The 21,621-nt window shown below is 36.3% G+C and overlaps 3 protein-coding genes across 6 annotated transcripts; 2 read left to right on the top strand and 1 right to left on the bottom strand.

Annotated features, from left to right (window-relative positions):
* Positions 1 to 3,284: 3,284 nt before the first annotated feature.
* On the bottom strand, positions 3,285 to 4,193 carry LOC104214398 (uncharacterized). The gene has a single exon (XM_009764056.1). It carries the CDS (start codon positions 4,191 to 4,193, stop codon positions 3,285 to 3,287), a length of 909 nt encoding a protein of 302 aa, XP_009762358.1.
* Positions 4,194 to 6,341: 2,148 nt separating this feature from the next.
* On the top strand, positions 6,342 to 10,519 carry LOC104214394 (receptor-like cytosolic serine/threonine-protein kinase RBK2). Of its 4 annotated transcripts, none has more exons than XM_070150136.1 (8): positions 6,342 to 6,451; positions 7,674 to 8,052; positions 8,476 to 8,727; positions 8,813 to 8,967; positions 9,268 to 9,347; positions 9,456 to 9,591; positions 9,677 to 9,826; positions 10,264 to 10,519. In XM_070150136.1, the coding sequence occupies exons 2-8, from the start codon at positions 7,692 to 7,694 to the stop codon at positions 10,432 to 10,434; spliced, it is 1,305 nt and encodes a 434-aa protein (XP_070006237.1). In that variant the 5' UTR covers positions 6,342 to 6,451; positions 7,674 to 7,691; the 3' UTR covers positions 10,435 to 10,519. The 4 variants fall into 4 exon arrangements, with proteins under 4 accessions (XP_070006237.1, XP_070006238.1, XP_009762353.1 ...); XM_070150137.1 differs by having other exon boundaries at positions 7,236 to 8,052; XM_009764051.2 differs by having other exon boundaries at positions 6,342 to 6,545.
* Positions 10,520 to 12,693: 2,174 nt separating this feature from the next.
* LOC104214395 (histidine-containing phosphotransfer protein 1-like) lies at positions 12,694 to 16,161 on the top strand. The gene is made up of 6 exons (XM_009764053.2): positions 12,694 to 12,916; positions 13,023 to 13,153; positions 13,267 to 13,335; positions 13,721 to 13,792; positions 15,187 to 15,259; positions 15,842 to 16,161. The coding sequence occupies exons 1-6, from the start codon at positions 12,854 to 12,856 to the stop codon at positions 15,890 to 15,892; spliced, it is 459 nt and encodes a 152-aa protein (XP_009762355.1). The 5' UTR covers positions 12,694 to 12,853; the 3' UTR covers positions 15,893 to 16,161.
* Positions 16,162 to 21,621: the final 5,460 nt, after the last annotated feature.

Here is a 21,621-nt window from a genome sequence, read left to right as displayed (position 1 = left end):
CTTGAGGTAACTCCAAATGCACACTTGAGTAGATTCATCTTCAGGTCGAATTTTCTTAACCTTTCAAAAACAATTCGAAGGTCTTCAAGGTGGTAACGCCTACTCTTCGTCTTCACCACCAAGTCATCGACGTAACATTCAACCCTCTTATGAAGCATGTCGTCAAAGATGTTTTGCATCGTGCGTTGGTAGGTGGCACCGATATTCTTCAGGCCGACGGGCATCACTATGTAGCAATATATCCCTTTTGGAGTTCGGAAAGCAGTACACTCTTCATCTTTTGGAGACATTCTGATTTGATTGTATCCGGAGGACCCATCCATGAATGACATAGCTTTATGCCCTGTTGTAGCATAGACCATGAGTTCAATAATTTGTAGCAGGAAGTCATCTTTTGGACATGCCTTGTTTAGGTCTCGAAAGTCAACACAAACACGTATTTGACCATTCTTCTTCTTGACAGGTACAATATTCGATATCCATGATGGGTACTTTACCTCTCGAATAAATCCTACCTCGATGAGCTTGTTGACTTCGACTTCAATTTGTGATACAAGCTCGGGTCGAAACATGCGTTATGACTGCTTCACAGGGCGTGCTCCACTTTTGATCCCTAAATGATGGACAACTACCTTAGGACTAAGACCAGGAATTTCTTTATACGACCAAGCGAAGACATCTTTGTACCCGGTCAACAACTTGGAGTATTCCTCCTCCTCTTGAGGCGTGAGAAATGCACTAATGAAGGTGAGTCATGGATCTTTTGAAGTACCTAAATTGAGTTCCTTAAGCTCATCCACAGTTGATTGCCCACCATCTTCTAGTTGAGGGGGAGCCTTATGTATTTCATCATCAACGTTAAGGCATGGGCTATCTTCTACAGTTATGTGATAGGATGTTTCCACAAAGTCTGACTTTTCTCTTTGACTTCCTTGGATGGTTGGCATGGCTTCTTTCTCTTTCTTTGATTCTTTACAAGGCTGGCAAGTGTAAACAATGGTTCTTCTTTGCACCTTCAGTGGACCATCTGTGGATATTGACAAAATAGACTTCCTCTTCATACGTGATGGGAAAGTACAATAAATTTATTTGTCAGCAACAACTTCAAAATGATCCCGCTCCTCATGGACTTGCTCCTTATGTTTTGACAGTATCTTTCTAGATGGCGACTTCATTGTGGTCCCTAGGCGACAAAAGATAAAGGTATTTAAGGTAGTGGAAACTTCTTTTAGATGGAAGATACACGTTCACCTTTGTGACTTAGCATTTCAAACACTGAGACCGGAGAGGTTGAGCCTCCAATGCGATCAAATACTGAAGCCCGTTGTTTTTTTTCTTTCCCTTAACTTCCTTCATATCCTCTACGAGGTGTATTGTAATGAAGATATCTCTTTGCTTCTCTTTGATGAAATTCGAAGAGGCTCTGCCAAACTGAACCCCAACCCAAACTTTGGAGTGGCGACGTAGTGCCCTTTTATTTTATTGACATGGAGATTGCCTTTAGCAGACTCACAAGTCACAGTTGGGATTTGTGCAACTGGGACAGTCATATGCTCCTACAAATGTTGGATATCTTTGTGACTCATTTGCTTTTTGGAGTACATTCTTGTAGCAAAGGTTGCCCTTTCTTTCGACGCTCACGTGGAACATAGCGAAAAACCAGATGCTCCTCAGTCTTTGTCTGTATGTCACCTTCAGATGATGATAGCTTAATGGAGACTTCTTCCATTCCCTTCTTAGGCAGCTTGATGGTAGTCCATTGAGCCTTATTTTCCTCTTCTGAATTGACATCATCTTCGTCATCTGCTGATGGTTTCTCTACTTTCGGTTCACAAGAATCTAAGTAGAATTTTGCGTCTACAAAGTATGACTTCGTCTCAGTGAAAGGCTTGATGTCTGCATCAATTTTTACTATCTCACCATCTCTTCTGTACTTCAAACATTGCTGCAAAGTAGATGATATCACTCCATTCTTATGAATCCAAGGACGTCCAAACAACAAGTTGTATGATGTTTTAGCATCTATGACGTGAATCAGGGTGTTTGAATTCATCTCACCAATGGATAATCCTATGCGGATCATACCTATGGATCGTTGTCCCCCTTGGTTGAAACGTTGGATTGTTAGGTTACTTTTGGATAGCTCATCGATAGAGATCCAAAGTTTTTTTAGCACCATCTTTGGCATGATGTTGACAGCCGAACCATCATCAACAAGTATGTGATTGAGATGTTGTTCCCGAATGGACCCTACAAGAAACAAAGGTCTGTTATGTGGCTTAGACCCCAGCAACAAGTCATCATCTGTGAATGACATTGTTGCACAACATGTGACAACTTTTCTGTTATCATGAAGTTATTGTATTTACATTGGAGCAGGCTCATCTCTTCTTTTTGTTGTTTCGTCAGTACTAGAAACTACATGAGTTGCACCAACGTGACCTCCAAAAAGGAATTTTCCAGGAAAGAATTCATACAATGTGATGGGCTTTCGGAACTTCGGCGATAAGGCGCTGTTAATCTTCTTGTTAATAGAAGATTAGATATTCCTTGGTGATTGTAGCCTATCTGCATTGCTCATCATCGCTCTTGAATTAGGAATTCGTAGCCTCAAAACTGCCTGATGTTTTTGCTTCTTGTGAGTGACTAAAATCTAGCCCTCATCGTTTTTGTCTTTGGAGCGATTGTCTAGCTCTAGTGAACCTTCAAGAGTTTTCCTTGGAAGATCAACTTCAACGGGCTCGAAACTTCCAAATTGTAAGAAGGCAGTGCTTGACATGTTATGCAACTTTGAACACTTCTTTCCTTGAACGAGTTACTTGCATGATTTGCTTCGGCTATTTCATCCATGTCTATGATAATTTTTCCTTCACTTACAAGAGACACGATTTTCTCCTTCAAGACGAAGCATTTCTCTGTAGGATGGTTAATGACGCGATAAAACTTGCAGTATTTCGGATCGCCAACTTTGCCAATTTCCTCTAGCCTTTTTGATTCAGGGAGATTAATGACTTTCTTGTCCAGTAGTTCATCGAGGGTTGTGGGTACGTCTGAATCTAGAAATGGATAAACCTTCACCTCTAATTCCTTCAAGGTGGGACGACGCTTCTCCTCTTTGGGATATTGACTCGGGGTATTATCCTCCTTCACTTTTTGCTTAGTAGTGACCTTCACAGAAGTTGCTTTCACCACCATTGATTCTTTGGTTTGGTTCTTCTATGCAACATTTTTCTTGAACTCCTCTTGATATGCAAATGAAGATGCTTTTCCATGACTTGCGATGCTTAACTCCATGTCGTGCGCTCGTGTTGCGAGTTCTTCAAAAGTTTGCGGTTTGATCCCTTGTAGAATGTACAAAAGGCCCCAGTGCATTCCATGAATGCACATTTCCACAGCAGATATTTCTGAAAGGCAATTTTTGTAGTCCAACTTAACGCCCTCCAACGATTAATGTGATCCACCACGGGCTCATCCTTCCTTTGCTTGGTGCCTGTCAACTCTATCATGCTTACAGTTCTTCGGGTACTGTAAAAACGATTGAGGAATTCCTTCTCAAGTTGCTCCCAGCTATCAATGGACTCGGGCTCCAAGTAAATATACCAGTCAAATATGTTCCCTTTCAGAGAACGAATAAATTGTTTTACCAAAAGGTCACCATGCGTTCCAACATTGCTACAAGTCTCGACAAAGTGGGCAATATGTTGCCTTGGGTTCCCTTTGCCATCAAATTGATGCAACTTTGGTGGTTGATAATTGGTAGGCATGGTTAAACAATCAATCCTCTTAGTATAAGGCTTAGAGTAGTACAACGAACTTTGCGATGGTCCGCCATATTGAGCTTTGATGGTATTTGTTATCATGTCTTGCAATTGTTGGACAGATAACATCGCAACTGAAGTAGATTGCTTTTCCTTTTGAATGTTTAACTTTGCAAATGATTCCTCAACAGCTGTTTTCTGGGAGGTGAAGACAGGTGAATAAGGAGGGACATGGCTCGACTCTCCAGGTGCATAGGCCTCCAATTTGTTCATGAGTTGAGCGATTTGAAGGTCTTTGTCTTCAACAGATTTCTTCAAGACCTCTATAGTTTGTTCCATCATGGCAAACTTTTCGTCCACGTTAGTTGCGGCAGTCATCAAGGCATTGACTTTCGTTGAAACTGAAGAATCCACCAAAATCCTCATATCCACCATGGTTTGAGGCTGTTTGAGAAAGTTCGTCAAACATTGAGAATGGGGTGTTGCCCTCAGAGATTGCGGTTGCGAACGTCATATGAGATCTGCTTTTCTTTTCCATCTCCAAGGAGGAGAAGTGTTCAGATCCATCGAAGACACTAGCCTTGAACTTGCTTCGAGTGATTAGGACAACATGACTGAGCTCAGCGGATGCGGCAACAGTAGCATCTTTGCATGAAACAACTCATTTGCGGAAGGCCATTGTAGCAGTAGATCTGAAGTTTGTAGTTTTCAACTTGCAAGAAGGAGAGATGAATGGCTGAACTTGTCCAACCGGGCATGCCAAAATTTGTTCGTAACAAATTTTTGTAAGACGAAAAATAAACTGCAACAAAAATAATATGAAGAAAAAAAGATTTTATTGATAAATATTTGTGAGTATAATTCTATGTATCCCTTGATTCTCCTCTCTAAAATTCTCCGTGATTCGAAGGCTTGAGAAGCGTCTTTCTCGAATGTAGGATGATGCAAACCTCCTTGTGATGTATTTAATCGCCGAGAACATCGAGCAACACTTTGTTGTTATGGGTTGATCTCCGGGAAGAACTCCGTTGATCACTCCTTTGTTGAAGAACTAAGCACTTGATGATTGATCTCTCTGTTTGTGGATTCCTTTACCAATTGCGGAATGCTCTCCTCCAACTCGGAAAGCCTTGAGAGTTATGTAACCCCTTTATTTATAGTTGTAAGGGATGGACAGTCCAGCTAGATATGAACTCTCTTGCTTGATTCTGATCGGCCCATGTCATTTTTGTCATTTAGCAACCTGTGGTTGGTTCTTACTTTTTGACTTGGACTGCCACATCATTTAACACGTGGCATTATCTTGTTGGCTTTGGATTTGACTGGACATGTCGTGTCACTTGACACATGGTACGAGTCTGGGCCTTAAGATGAAATGGACCTTGGGCTTGAAAATAATAAAATAGATTAATTTAACTTGTAAAGCCCAAATTAATTATTTAATCCAATTGAATTTAATCCAAATTTTGTATGGATTAGACCCAAAAAAATTATATGTCTACATATGCCTTTTGGATATTCTTTATGTTGTACATTTTAGAATTTTTTGGAAAATGTCTCTTATAAATAGGAGGAGTTAGTCAACAAGAAAGGGAGCTGTCATTTCAAAAAGGAGAGAACACATTGTAAAAAGAAGAGAGGAATATACGAAAGAATTATCTTAATTCCACATTCATATCGGATGCATATAGTTTCACGTCATCAGAAAGAGGAGGCATCCAATCACACAATCATTGGGTGATAGTCCCTTTATACTATATAACCATTGTCATTTCTTGCATTCATTGCATTTTTAGGATATTATATATTTTGATATTATAAATGCAATGTTGATTCATTGCATTTATTTGCTCAAACAAGAAAGGAAAGGTACATCCCAAGTAATATTGTTTCTTTAGACGTATAATGCAAACCTAATACATCAACATGATTAGGGTTTTCTTATATAGATAAACCTACCGTGGAGTAGAGGAGCCGCAATTACTGCAATAAAAGCTACGTATTTTACAAACATTCGTACTGACTAAGATTTCATCATTCTTTCCCTCATAAAAATCTTTTGCAACTTCTATTTCATCCTCTTTATTATTTCCCCTTCCATCCCCCCCCACCCACCCCACCCCCACCCACACACACAAAAAAATGCACTTAGCCTTCCATGCTCGTCATATTTATTTAACATCAAATAAATGAATATCTCAGTATTATTATTGTTAAGTAGTAAAATATATTCTTATTTAAATATTAATTATTACTAATATTAATTTGTTTGAATTAAAAAATAAGTATTTACCTCATATTTTAGCACTCTTTTGATAGTTGTTGACGAAGGGAGTAAGTTAGCTTGTTCTGGAAGAAAATAAAACATCCTGCCAATAATACCAATAACAATAGAACACAAGGAGAAAAACAATAAACCAAAAAGAGAAGTATATTACTGAAATTAAAGATCGGAGCCAACATTAATAGATTAAAAAAACAGACATTAAAATGGAAAAAAGAAAAAGGCAACAAAGACTGTTCCTGTTTCCTATTATACCTTTTTCCCTTCCTTTTGTCTCCTCTCTTTTTTTTCCCCTTCCTTTTGTTTCCTTTTTCTTTTTTCCTTTTTTCCTTTCTTGGTTTCGTTTCTGTTCTAACAGTAGAAGTGAAAAATATAAAATAAGTTGATCATCAGTCATCTATGTATCTTGGTAATATTTTTACTTCCATTTTTATCTCTTTCTTCCACCTTTCAGTTCTGTTCTGTTTTTCATCAAAGCTTCGTCTGTTTCTTCTGCTTTATGGGTATGTTTTTTTTCATGCATGTGATTTAGTTCTACACTATATATCAGTATAACTTTGTTCCTCTTAACTTCGTTCTGTTTCTGTGTTCGTTTTGTTCAATTGTTACTGCTCTGCTTTTTGTTGTCATAACAAATTTCTCTCTTTCTTAATACTGTGAAAATTTCTGGGATATGTTAATTGTGAGTAATTAGCCATAGGAAGGTGGGGAGGTCGAACATTAGAGTTGTACATTAGGGGTAGTCGATCATTTCTCCTCGCCGCGCCGCGCCGGGCTAGTGTGATAGTGTTTCGTCTAGGACTGCTAGCAGTTTTTGTTGTGTTCCACATTTTTTTTGGGGCCTTCTATTTATTTGTTGTATTTTACGATGTTGATACTATTTTTCTGGTTTCTGTTGTGGTTACGAATCTATTGTCTCTGAGCCGAGGTTCTTCCGAAAACAGTCTCTCTATCCCTCCTTCGAGGTAGGGGTAAGATCTGCGTACATTCTATCCTCCCCATACCCCACTAGTAGGATTCTAGTGGGTTGTTGTTGTTGGTGGTGTAACAAAAACAACAGTGTCTGTTTATTTCTAGTTAAGATGAATTTTGCATAATATTATTTCTCCTTTTGCTAGCTATGCATGATCTGGAAAACTATTCTGCTGTCTGTTACTCACTCTGTTTATTTTATATATGATGGTACTTATTAGACACGAAGAAATGGAGAAACCTGAGGATTCATATAGCCGACCCGACTTGTTTGAGATTGAGGCATATTGCTAAAGTTTAAGATATTAATTGGACTTATATTAGAGGTAATTGGAGAAAAGGTTGAAGTATAGTTGAAAAATTAGTACGATGGAAAAGCATCACATCAAAGTTTAAATCTTGAATAGTTGAATGAAGCCGTTTACACATTGAGTGATGTCAAAGATTTTGGAACGTTCTAAATGGAAATAGTGTCAGATAAATTTGAAGAAATGAATTGAGCCGAGAGTCTTTTGGAAACAGACTCTCTACCCTTTCGGTAGGGGTACGGTGTACCTACACTCTACTCTCCCCATACCCCACTAGTGGGATTTTACGGGGTATGTTGTTATTGTTGTTGAATTATTAATGTACCACGTATTTCTGCTATTTTTGGCTAGGACTTTGAATTTGTAGAGATGGAGAAAGAAAAGTTAAATGGCTCTCCAGACACAGTTTTGGAGGATTTTTTGAGGACTGCAGTATCAGAATCAGACTCTTCAAAAGCCAGCACTTCAGAATTGGAAGTTGCAAAACATGAGAAACCTGTTTCCATATGGGCTGGATTTCTTGAGCTATTTAGAACTAAATCAAGAAGATACTTAGCTAAGGATCCTCTGAGTTCTCTCAAACTATCGAAACGATTTAGTAGCAGCATGAGAGAGTTAGTTGGGGTTGCGAAAAATCCCATTGTTGATGCTGATTTGAATTACTTCAGGCCTCAGAGGAGGAATTTCACCCTCTCTGAGCTCCTAGCTGCAACCAACAATTTCCACCAAGGTTAGTAATCTGCTTGGAATTTCACATCTTATTAAAGTGAAAAGGATCAAACGTACCTTTGTTATACGAAATATCTTAATTATGCCCTTTGTTACCATTTTCGTTAGCAAATCCCGCATTTGCCCTTGACCCTAATAGAGCTCCAACCTTCAACCTGAAGTAGGTAGAATACTTTGACACGTGAAATTCACCCAATCCAAGCTGCTGTTTTATTTAAGGTTGGAGCTTTGTTAGGGCAAGGGGAAAATACGAGATGATTTCCTAATGACAAGGATATGAATAGCCCCAAAGTCTACGAGGTAAAAGCAAAATACTCAATGTAGTATCGGGATAAATTTGGACCTTTATGCTTCGGTTAAATTTGTTGTATCATGATAACTTCTCGTGTAGCTTCTGATGGCCATTTGCAATTTTGTTCTGTAGAAAATTTGATAGGAAAGGGTGGTTATGCAGAAGTTTACAAAGGATGTTTAAAAAGTGGCCAATTTGTTGCAATTAAGCGGCTCACGAAGGGAAAGCAGGATGAGAGAACTGGGGATTTTTTATCTGAGCTGGGGATAATGGCCCATGTCAACCATCCAAACACTGCTAAATTGATTGGTTATGCAGTTGAAGGTGGATTCTATCTTGTTCTTGAGCTGTCTCCTAATGGAAGCTTGGCCAATATGTTGCAGGGTTCGTCCCTCTCATGGTCTCAAATATGGTGTCTATTTTTTACTTGGTTTATATTTCTTTACTGATTTTGCTTAGTGTTTTAAAGTGTCAAAGCAGAAACTAGACTGGAAAATCAGGTATAAGGTAGCTGTTGGGGTGGCTGAAGGGCTGCGATATCTTCATGAGGGAGGTCAAAGAAGAATTATCCACAGAGATATTAAGGCTGCAAATATATTGCTTACTAAGGACTTTGAACCTCAGGTAATATTATGACTATTATAGCGCTTATTGGTATCAACTAAACTCTACTTACTGGAAATAGTATTTTAAATTTCTCTCTTACTGACTTTTGGTATCTATCAGAAACAGACTCTCTGTCCTTCCAGGGTAGGGATAAGGCTGCGTACATCTTACCTTCCCCATACCCCACTTGTGGGTATTCACGGGACATGTTGTTGTTGTTGTTGTACTGACCTTTGGTATCAAGTAAATTTATCCTGATGAATCTTTTATAAGGGTCTCGGGTGCTTGAACCTCGAAAATTTTCTGTTTCCATTTCAGATTTGTGATTTTGGCCTTGCTAAATGGTTGCCAGAGCGATGGACTCACCTCACTATATCGAAATTTGAGGGCACATTTGGGTTCGTAGAGCTTCCTCAATTTCTTGTACTTGCAGCTAAGGTTTCTAATTTAGTATCAGTTTGTGTGTTGCTAAATCTTCTTATTGAACTTTGTAATTGATGATGCAGCTACCTTGCTCCAGAGTTCTTAATGCATGGCATAGTAGATGAAAAAACTGATGTTTTTGCTTTTGGAGTGCTAATCTTGGAACTTATAACTGGACGTCGAGCACTTGATTACACACAGCAAAGCCTTGTCATATGGGTATGCCTCTATACTCTCTCTATTATCTTACTCACCATTGTATTTGAAAAACAGTTTCTGAATATTTCCTCTTTGCTTTTCCTAGGCCAAACCCCTGCTGAAGAAGAACAGAATTCGAGAGCTTGTTGATCCTTCACTTGCTGATGACTACAACTTATTGCAGATGAACCTCATGGTCTTGGCTGCTTCCTTGTGTATACAACAGTCTTCCATTAGACGTCCGCGAATAAGTCAGGCAAGTGCTGAACATTACTTGATCAATTTAAATTTCTATACACACAAGGCTATTCAGACAAGTTCCTGATCAAACCACTATGATAATTGAGGTGGATGTATTGAACTCTAGGTTTCGAATATTATTGGTGTTCTTTTACTCCATATGCTATACTCTATATTATAATGGTTCCAATCTTGGCAATTTTTATGTATTCTCATTTTTTCTTTCGATGGTTTTTATTGATAGTATTGATATATTGTCTCTTTTCATCTTCTTTTCGTCTTCTTGAGCTAAGGGTCTATCGGAAACAGCCTCTCCACCCCCTCTGGGTAGGGGTAGGGGTAGGGATAAGGTCTGCGTACACACTACCCTCCCAGACCCCACTAGTGGGATTTCATTGGGTCGTTGTTGTTGTTGTGTCATTTGTGAAGAACTGAATTGAGCTTTGGATACAGGTTCTGCAGCTTCTCAAAGGGAACCGTGGCAGCCTAGATATAATCAGGAGATGTAGAAAATCCTCCCATTGGAAGAGGCATTATGAACAACTCTTTAGTGCAGAAGAATGCAAAATGATCAGGGGTTTAAGTGGTTTAAGCATGCAGCAACAGATACCAATTGAAGTCTGAGATGACTCTGACTTAAGTCGCAAACTGTAATGTTGGGTTGACAAAACAAACCACACTCTTTAATAGAGGAATAGGGGATTTAGGACCTTCGATTAATGGAAAGCATGGAATTATGCATCTGCTCGTATTTTTCTCCCTGCCCCATCATGAGACCTACCAAAGTACGAACGCAAGGATGAGAGGCGGAGCACGATTTGAAGTTTATGGGTTCGGAATTTTAGTTCTTTTAAGTTAGTGAGTTCTAAATTAACAATTTGTACATATTCAATGAACTTCTTAAGACAAATATCGGGTTTGGACCAAAGCCACTGAATTCGGCTAAACCCCTAACCTAAGAGCTAGCTCCGCCCCTGGCAAGGATCTACAGTCAGTCCGCGACTACTGGAAGCCAAAGGCGTCCTCTAGCTACTGACAATGGTAAATAAATGTAGTCGTCACACATTTACATTAAAATTAAAAAAGAAGTGATAATAGTCACTATAATTATAGTGAAAGAATTCTTTATTTCTAATTCTATGATGCAATTGGAGGTTATCGGCAGAAAAGAATGACATAATTTAAGGAGAAAAAACACATAAATATGCCAAAGCAAGTTCCGTTGAACTCCCTGAATGACACTAACATTAGTGCAATTGTCATTGGTCAATAAAATGAGAGTGTAGAATGATATTAACATTAGTGTGCTCAATATTAAAATTTTAAATTATTTGAATGGACTACAAATTTTTTCTGGCTATAATGAGCTTATAAAAATCTGCTTCTTACTTCCAACTAGGGGTGTACAAAAAAAACCGAAAAACCGCACCAAATCGATAATTCGAGTCAAATTGAGAAAAAAAATCCGACTATGGTTTGGTTTGGTGTTAGAAAAAAAAAATACGACCATAATTGGTTTGGTTTGGTTTTAACTAAAAAAGCCAAACCAAAACCAAACCAACCCGACATTACATGTATACAAGTTTTAAATTATTTTATACATAAAAATAATTATTGTAATGTGAGTAATTTATAAATATTTTTTAACCTTTTTCATAGTTCTCTCTTTTAATGTATTATTTCAAGCTTTGATTTAGAATTTTTGAATGGTCAAATATGTTTTATAGCCCATAAAAATTAGTGACTCAAATAAATTCCAAAGCAAAATCAAATCAATAAAAAATTAAAAAAAAATTCAATTCGATACTAGGAATGACAATAGTATTGGATATTTATTTTCTTATTTTTCATTACTTTAGATAGTGAAAATACATAACTTACTTTTAATATTATTTAGTCATGTATTTAATACTTAGTACTTATTAGTCGTGCTTATTTTAACATGATTTAGTACTTTTAGATTATATTTATTTTTATTATGGCTTATTAATTAGCAATATTTATTTTATGCAATTTGTTGACTTTTTTAGTATAATCATGACTCATCTCATATTATTTTATATTATTTTATTGAGTAACATCTTATATAATTTTATCCTACTAGGACCTAAGAAATATTATAGCACAAATAATAAATTTTATGCTATGAAGATTTTGTCGGAAAAAACCCGAAAAACCCGAGATTGAAAAACTCGACTTTTGTTGGTTTGGTTTAGTTTATAGATTTAAAAATCCGAGACAATTGATTTTATTTGGTAATTGAAAAATCTAAACCAATCCGATTCCTGTACACCCCTACTTCCAATGCAGTTATATAGCCAAAAATTATATCCTCCCTCTTATCTTTATTTTTTCCTTCTTCTTCCGGGATTCATCTTTATATCTGAAATGAGTTTGTCCAGAAATTATGCTTCAACCAAAAATTAATCTGCAACCTCGTGTTTTCCATAGCTTAACCCATTTCTAATTTCGTCCATATCTTAAGAATTAGAAGACTACATTGAAAATATTAAGTTTATCTACTAACGACATCGAAAAATTACATGTTTAGTGTATTTTGATCAATTTCAACAGTCATACACGCTCTTTTTACGTTTAACAAGTCGATACTTACATCATATCATCAACTATAATTATTTTTTAAATGATTTAATAGCGTAAGTATTTAATTATATGTCAATAAAGGTAACTGTTTGGCCATTGACCGTCGACTATTGAATTTAATTTCAAATTAATTGATTTTAGCAAGAAAAGGAATTAAATTAACTCATTCTTCTCCACATTAAAAATTTGCAGCAGTACGAGTTAATATTAGGACTAAAAGTGAAACCTTTTCAATGTATTTCCTATTATATTATCATAATGAATGTAGTCAAATCCATCATTTGGTTTTCTCACATACTTTAGGGACCCACATATATTTGTCACATCTGTAGCTCTCGTGCATCTGCCAGATCTGCAAAGTTTAAGTCACATAAAATAAAATAGTACTAACAGAATAGTACAAAGTTGGAGTTTTGAGTATTGAGAAGACACCCAAATCATGGAAATTGTTGGAAAATTGCAGAAACAATTTATTGACTTCATTAATGCTTTGTACCATGAGGTCAGTTTCTTTTTCCCCAATTTTGTTTTGGTTTGTTGAATTGAGGCTTTTCTGATGTGGGTTTCGTTTTTCTTGTTCAAAAAATGATTTTTTTTCTTTTAAAAAGGGATTCTTGGATGATCAGTTTCTTCAGCTTCAGAAATTGCAAGATGAGAGCAGCCCTGATTTTGTATTTGAAGTAGTGACACTTTTCTTTGAAGATTCAGAAAAGATTATCAACAATCTGGCAGCTACACTGTGAGATTAAGTGTCTTATAATTTTCTGGGGTTATTTTTCCTTGTTTTTGTTTTATTAAAGTTGAAGTTTTGGCTCATTATGTTTTTTTTAAAAAAAAAAAAAAATTGTGTAGTCAACAACAGGCCGTGGATTTTAAGCAAGTTGATTCCCATGTCCACCAATTCAAGGGTAGCAGTTCCAGGTACTTAATTTTAGTTGGTCCCTTACATTTTTAGGTCTTTGTCGTTGACTGAACTACTTAAATTGATGTTGAAGGATTTTTTGTATTTTTCCAGTTACATTTGGACTACTTTTCTGAATATTTAGCTGACATGTAATACCTACTTGGTAAATTTATTGTACTCAGAGATTAAGTTTTATGCTATTAGATTTTAGATCACAGTAACTAGATAGTTGTTCGAAAACAGCCTCTCTTCCGCAGGGTATGGGTTATCCTCCCTAGATCCCACTTGTGGGATTTCACAGGGTTTGTTGTTAGTAAGTGGATAGTTGAATTGAAGACTTTCTGGTTTTCTTTTAGTATCACTATTACTTTGTCTGACCTGAATCTCTGTTATGTCGAGCAGCGTAGGTGCACAAAGAGTAACGAATGCTTGTATAGCTTTCAGAAACTTTTGTGAACAGAAGAACCTTGAAGGGTGAGTTTTGCTTTATGCCCTTACAATTTTCCTTCCTCCCTATTCATATGGGAATTTGAGAAAATTTCATAGACAAATTTGGCTGCTTAGATATTCAGAAAAATAGTTTATGAGAGTTTTGTTTTCTACCATGTACGGCATTGGTCATTGTCTTTTGTAATCATTAGACTCATTACTTGGCATGGCGATAAACCTTGTCGAGAGATAGTGCATGTATAAGATTTACCTATTATCATGTGGTATATTCTTAAATGAATGAGAAACAGGTTTATAGGGCATTGGCTAACTTAGATGCTATTTGAGGCTAATATGGATCTTCATTCACGAGGGTACCATGTCAAGAACTTTGCGATTTCTCTTTTCCAGATATTTCTACTCCATTGTAATTGCAATCACCCGTGTTTGTCACGTCTCTGTCTTCCATCACCCTCAAATTTCCTGGTCTCTTTGTGTTTCTATCTCTTCTTTTGTGTTTTTGGGATAAAGTTGTGCTTCTGTCTCGCTTTGGTGGACAAAATCAACCTTGTTGAAGTAATTAACAAAATGAAGTTTACGCTTTTTGGGAGAATATATATCTTTATATAGTGTATGCAGGTATAGAAGCACAAAGGGATTTGAGTATAGATGTTTCTGGCTGGTTAAGGATATTGAAGTGTAGCATGCCACTCCATTATTGTTTATCTCTTATAGTAGCCAGATTCTTTGAATTGCCAAAGTAGCAGTAATTTTCACTTTCGAAGTTATCAAATCACAATAATAGACCAGTTTCTCTAGTGAGTCTCTAAATTTTCACTTAATTATCATTGCCCCTTATGAGGACACCACTATGAACTGCAATCTCTGCAAGATCTCTAAAAGTAGCATTTGCGCTTCTTTCCGTCTCAAAATTTGCTTAAGTTTGCATTGTTTAGCTGAGTACACAATCTTCTCTCTTTCACAAGATGAATACGAAGGCCAACTCAGTTGAAGCATTTCCACATAGTTATGTTTTAGTTTTATGTTGGAAGAAAGCATTGAAGATATATGTACCATATGTTATGTAAATACAGTCCATGAGTCAGCAACTAACATCATGTACCTGTGGCTTTGGGTTTCAAGACAAATAAAAGGATAGATAGGTATTACGTCTTGATTCAATTCCCTTGTAGGAACTCTCAAACTCCATTAGATAACATAAAAATGAAAGCCTCTTTATTAATTCCGCCTGACATAGCATAAATTATTGCAGATGGTTGTAAGAAATGACGAGCCCCGACGTTATTTTGCTTTAGTTCGGATTCAAGTCTTCATACTGTCTTGTTTTTGTGATCATGTTGCATCAAAGTTCGATTTTTGAGATGTATCCATGGCACTGCAAAATGCTTCAGCTTTGTACATCTGTTTTCCTTGTGCAGGTGTGTGCAATGTCTGCAGCACATGAAACATGAATATTTTCTTGTGAAGAACAAACTTGAGACCTTGTTGAGGGTAAGTACTCTTCTATGAATGCATGGGATTCCGAAGATTAAGTACCATATTATTGAAGAAGAAGCTACTTAGTATACGATACTAAAAATTCAGCGAGTCGGGTGTTCTGATGCTCAACCATCAACTTGGATATTTCACAAATTTATTTCATGATATAGTTGACAGAATATGTGTTATAGGTCCTAGCCTTTGATAAGCAAACATGGAATTTGCCTTGAGGCCGGTGTTTAATGAGATAGTGAAACTGCCCTCTCAGCATTCATATTTTATTTGATCTTTATGACTTTACCACCCAACTATTGTTTGAGATGCCAGATTTCCGACTTCGAATTCTCTTCCATGAGAAGAGTATGGTTCAGTTCCTCTTTGGCTTCATTAAAACTTAAAAGCTTTTGATTCCCTGAAGTCTCCATTTTTTCGCAATAAGGTTTTTAGCACCTTGTCTTTGATTTCTTCACATTACCAATTATGTTTCCGATTTTTTCAATATATCATTAGCTAATTTTGAGAAAGGATTTTTTTGTTTCCTTCCCAAAGTCTATAAAATCAGCTCAAATCACTGCTTGTTTTATGAAAATGCAGCTGGAGCAGCAAATCTTGGCAGCGGGTGGTACGATCCCTGTCCTGTCATAGGTGCTGATGATTTTAAGCCATACCAAACTACAATGATAGTAGAGAGGAAGGGAGTTGGCAGTGCAAATGAGTTTCAAGATTTCGTAAGCTGCTTTGATTGCTGGATTCTAGTAGTTGTAGATGTAAAGATTCATTGTGAATAACAGATTCCTATATTGTTAAACACTTCAAAATTCCTTTCGCCTTTTGGTAGTAAGCTATCTATGTACTCGCAGTTGAAGTTTTTCTCCTTTCAATGGTTATTCACTAGGGGCATTCAGTTATCAGAATTCATTTGTTAAGCTTCAGCCATTATTAAGTACTAGAACTTGAGGTGTTCACCTTGTTGTTAACAAATTATAAAGGACAGTGTTGATGCACATGGATGATATCTTCCACCTCCCCTAGCCCCACAACAGAGGCAAATCTAGTATCTATGGTTAGTGTGATCTTATTACACACATACTTTTTCAATATTTATAATTGTATACATTGTTTGAGCCAAAAGCAACTGATTCAGTTGAACACATAGAACCTATTTTAGATTTGCCGTTGAGCCGCACCATGTAGCTAATTACGAGGTTAGTCACCTGCATGAACTTGCTTATGGACTAGAGTTTACAAGATGGTAAAAGCTCTTCTTTGGAGGTCAGTCAATGAGAGTAGCTTTCACTGATCTGTAGTTAGTTAAATAAATCTGCTTTTTCATAAACACGTTGTTGTACTACTTTAATTTAGAACGTGAAATTCATGGATTTCCTAACTTCTTTTAGCCTAAGAACATCCTTTTGGTTTTCTTGTCCTTGTTGTGATGAAGCCTAGCACTACTTTAAGACAAACTAGAGTTCTTTTGCCTCTTAAACAGGGAAAAAGGGTATAAATACTTTGTTTCCTCACAAATTGGGATAGCTCTCTGTTTTTCCTTTTCCTTTTTAGTTAATAATTATCTGTATATCAAGGGAAGGAAGAATGGAACAAGGCTCATTTTAGGGTTGGTCCTGCTACCATAGTATCATAAAGGGATAGGGTGTGATATAGCTCATAGTCACTTTCGGTCCAGACCAATAACTAATCTAGCCAACAGCTACGTAATTCCACATCTTGGAAAGTTATTTAACGAATCTTAGGTGTCGGGTGGCAAAATGGTTAAAAGAAATTATCCACTAAAAATGGATTGGATAATGAAAATTTTAAAAACGGGTCAAATATGGATAAAAATCATATTATACATTTGAAAAATGGATAATCAATGGATAATTAATGAGTTTAACTTTTACATTTGTAAAATCTCAAATTGAGGATTCCTCAAGTTTGGAGACCAGGAGATCTCCTAAAAGTGATCATATTCATGGAGCCATAGATAATATGGTTACCCATATATATTATCCGACGGTTAACACGTTTTTTTATCCGTATTAAATATGGGTCGGGTCGAATAATTTATCCGTTTTTTTATTATCCGTTTTCGACCCAGCCCGCCCATTTGCCGCCCCTACTTAGGTGCAATAGTTGCTGGAAAATTGGTTTATAGCCTGTTTGGCCAAGCTGCAAAAATCAGCTTATTTGAGAAGTGCTTTTGTTCAAAAGTGCTTTTCTCAAAAGTACTTTTGCTGAGAAGCAGTTAGTGTTTGGCTAATTAGTTTGAAAAGTACTTCTGAGCAACAATTAGTGTTTGGCCAAGCTTTAAAAAACTGTTTCTAAGTGTATTTTTCTGAAAAGTGTTTCTCAAAAAAGCTTTTGGAGAGAAGCTACTTTTTTCTGCTCTCCAAAACTGTTTCTGCTTCTCCTCAAAAGCACTTTTTTCCTTCCAAAAGCTTGGTCAAACACCCCAATTTTTGTCCAAAAGTGCTTTTGGCAAAAAAAAAAACACCTTTGGCCAAAAAAATTATTGGTTTTCCTAACTTGACGAAATGGAGTTTAGCATTTGCTGAGATGGTTGGCATTCGTAGTTTAGCATTTCGAGACCAAGACGGCATCCCAATTTCTGTCAAAAGACTTTTAATGAACATTTACTATTAACTTCGAATAATAGTATCTCTCAACAAAGTTAATCCACGCCTTTGTCAGTAGCTCAGTACACCTCTAATTTATTCAACAGAACGTACAAACATGAAAAATCCATTTGCTAAAGTGTTAGTATTTGTCAATGACACAGCATGTGCATTGCTCATTCGAAGTTATATGTGCAAAAATAATACGAGAGCATTAACCTAGTACCATTGGCCAACTCAATATGAGTAAATGAGAGAGAGCTCAAAACCAAGATAGACAAATTCATAATCTAGTCTAGAGTTAATGACTGATCTTATTGTATCTTTATATTTTAAAATATTCTTATACATGTATACCAATTACGAGTCGAAAGTAATGGATTATGTTAAACCCACCGCCTAGATCAGGCTCTGCGCAGCAGCCTAGTTGGATGAAAGAGACGTGATATGTAAGCTTCATAAATGAGCACATTCTACTTTCCTCCTTCACTCTCTCTGTTGTCTGTACAAAGTTAGCTCATGCTATCCAAAATTGTTCGGTCCACCCCTCTCATCTTTACTGCAAAAGGCCCACAGTTGTTGGGGTTGGTGCAATTTAAACAAACACGTCTCTATGCATTTACTATTTCAGTTATGATATATATACGTGGGGCTTGGGAGGATAGTGTGAATGCAATCTTACCCTTACTCTATAAAGACAGAGGCTGTTTCTAATGTTAAGACCCATATATTCTTGACATAGAAGTATCAAAATGAAAGAATGGTTTGGTAACATGACTTATCGTAAAGATTACGTTTGCTACAGTTCCAAACTCCAATAAACTATTATCCTCATTCATTAATTAACTTCTTAGGTAGTGAGTATCATTGTTCCAATTGTTTCGGTTGGCTACATAAAATTAGGTTTAGTAGTTCTATGTATATATATATATATATATATACCCTCCTAATTTAGGAGGATCTATAGTGTACTAGTTCTGAATATATTAAATATGGCCAAATGCACAGCCAAAGATTCGGTGATATGATTAGAATTCATCCGCTCTTATTAAGAGATTTCAAGTTCAAACTTGAGAATGACAAACTTTTTGAGAGAGCGCTTCTTTCCCCACAAAGCCTATTCAGCCCGAATCAAATTTAATTGGATCGATGAATTTTGAATACCAAATAATTAAGGGCAAAAAAAAAATGATTAGTTGCTAGTATTGCTGATGATGTAAAGGAAAAAGGGCCTTTTTGAGGTAAGAGTATAATCATGAGGGAAGTGGTTTGCCTTCATAATTTGGGAGCTATGCACATTTGTTTGGTTAGACTTAAAGATGACTACTCAGATCAGTAGTAGTCTCAAAACCTAGGGAAAAATATTTGCTCTGAGAAATAATCATTGTATTGCCTACACTAATTTACATTTCTGCCCAAAGAAGTGTCCCCAGATTTGTGTTTGTCAAACATAAAATCGTGAGGTACATCGTCCTGATACAATCATAAATAATATAGGGGACAATAAAAGAAAAAAAGTAATAATGTGTTAGGTATATTGTTACTTCTTGCATGTAAAGCTTAAGCATTATATAATCCACAAAGTATTTCCTCTAATGAATTTTTTGTGGTCAATTATAAAATAGATTTAAATAATATACGATGACAATTTTAAGTATATAGTGCAAAATTGTTATATTAACGTAGCTGTCCGTGTATATCAGTTAAATACTTAAAGAAATGAGCACTCTCGTCTCCTCTCATATGTTATTGTTCTACGTACGTAGTGTCCGTTCTTTTTCTCTCCCTTTATTTCTGTTTGATTATCTAAATCTTGGGCATCTTTTGGCTTTTGTAAAAGCAAATGTCTGATAGCTGAATAATTGTAGAATTGGGCATCAATTATTATTAGTCAATGATATAGTTGCGAATTGGGACATATTTGCTCTCCTTTGAACTGTTAAGTGATTGAAACATATATATAGCGACCTTTATAGTTATTCGTCTTTTGGAAAAAAAGAAAGAAAGGGAAGAGAAAACAGTGACAAAAGAGAGGCTTTTATTGGATTTAAGAATATTGGAAGGAGACGTTTTTCTCTTTTTCTAACACAAAAAGGAATCATTTGTAACTACTTTGCTTTGGCTTGAATATTGAAACTGAACAAGAAATAGTGGGGAATGAGAACCCATAATATCATAACAACCTCTAGTCACTATTATGAAGAATTGAAGCCCCATTTCCTTAAAAGCAAATATCATTACTCTATAATATGTATTTGCTTGGGCCATATTAACTGATTATTAGCCACTTTAGAATCTATTTGATGTGACTCTCTTCCCGCACCACTTCCTTTATCTACTAATCTTCCTATTTTTAATTTTTTATTACCGAAAATTACTTTTAAACACTTTTCGTCAATTCATTAGAAATTTAACATATATCAAAGAAATTCAACTGTTTATATATAGCTAAAAATATCAATTAAATAAAATGATACTTATCAAAGTTTATATCAAAATCGATAAATAACTATATTGGGAAACTACTCCATGAAGAAGGGGAGAAATTCAAAAATAGTCAAATTTACGAGTGGTCATTCAAAAATAGCCCCAGTTTCAAAAGTAATTGAAATTTAGTCACTTTTCATGTAAAGATAAATCTGAACGAAAATACTGTTCAAAATCAGGAAAAATAATCCAGTATTACCGGTCCAGTATATTATCCTGGAACTTTCCGCGTGTTGGAGTTCCAGCATAATATGCTGGAAGTTCATGCACAGGTGCACCGATCTCCAGTATATTATGCTGTAACTATCCATGTTGCAGCAAAATAGTGACTATTTTTCAATGATTTTACAAACGTTGGCTATTTTTGAATGATCAATCTGAAAACTGGCTGGCCCGTGCTATTTTTACATAAGAAGGCTATATGGCCATTCCAACTAGGCCCCAAAGGTGGCATAAAAGGCCCTACTAAGAAATTTGATCTTTACATTGTTTACTTTTTTGAGCTGGGTATAAATAAATCATATATTGATTATATATAATTATACACATTATATATAAATTAGACAAATATTATACGGAAAATGTCACGCCCCAAACCTGGGAAGGCGTGGCTGGTATCCGGTACTGTACTGGCCCGAGCGAACCACTCTGTAACTCATTTTTTTTCTTTCTTAACTATCATGGACCAACATGGCCACAACTCGTAATGTATAACTATAAGTGGGAAATCACTGTATCAATGAACCATCTCTCTTAAAACATGAATACCTATGGGTCGTCAAGGCCTCTGACATACTATACAAAATGAACCTCTGTCTACGAAGTCTGTAAGATTATTTGACATCAAATGCAACAGGAAACCGGCCTACCCATAAGTCTGTAGCAAAACTCTGACACAATGACTTATAGACTCGGATGCACTCCGAATGAGGTGGAGTCTTACCGATCCTTCTCTGAATGCTGACCTCGTCTACTATGAGGGCTCATCAAACTGATTGTCTATACCTGTAGACATGAATGCAGCGTCCCCAACGAAAGGACGTCGGTAAGAATAATGAACCGAGTATGTATGGCGGAATTGAAACATAACACTAAGTCAACATTAATTAAGGACATGTAAGAATTAACCTGAATCTCTGAAGTGCCACCGTATATGCATACTTATTATACTCATATATATATAATGCTTCTCTTTGATACTATTATCCATATCTTATCTTTGAGACTATTATCCATATCTTATGATGCATGGCTGCCCAACTGATCAGTGGT

The sequence above is a fragment of the Nicotiana sylvestris genome, chromosome 6 (assembly GCF_000393655.2).
Source record: "Nicotiana sylvestris chromosome 6, ASM39365v2, whole genome shotgun sequence".
In the NCBI taxonomy this organism is placed as follows: domain Eukaryota; kingdom Viridiplantae; phylum Streptophyta; class Magnoliopsida; order Solanales; family Solanaceae; genus Nicotiana; species Nicotiana sylvestris.
Note: the sequence above shows the minus strand (reverse complement) of the source record. Positions and strands in the feature narration are given on the sequence as shown.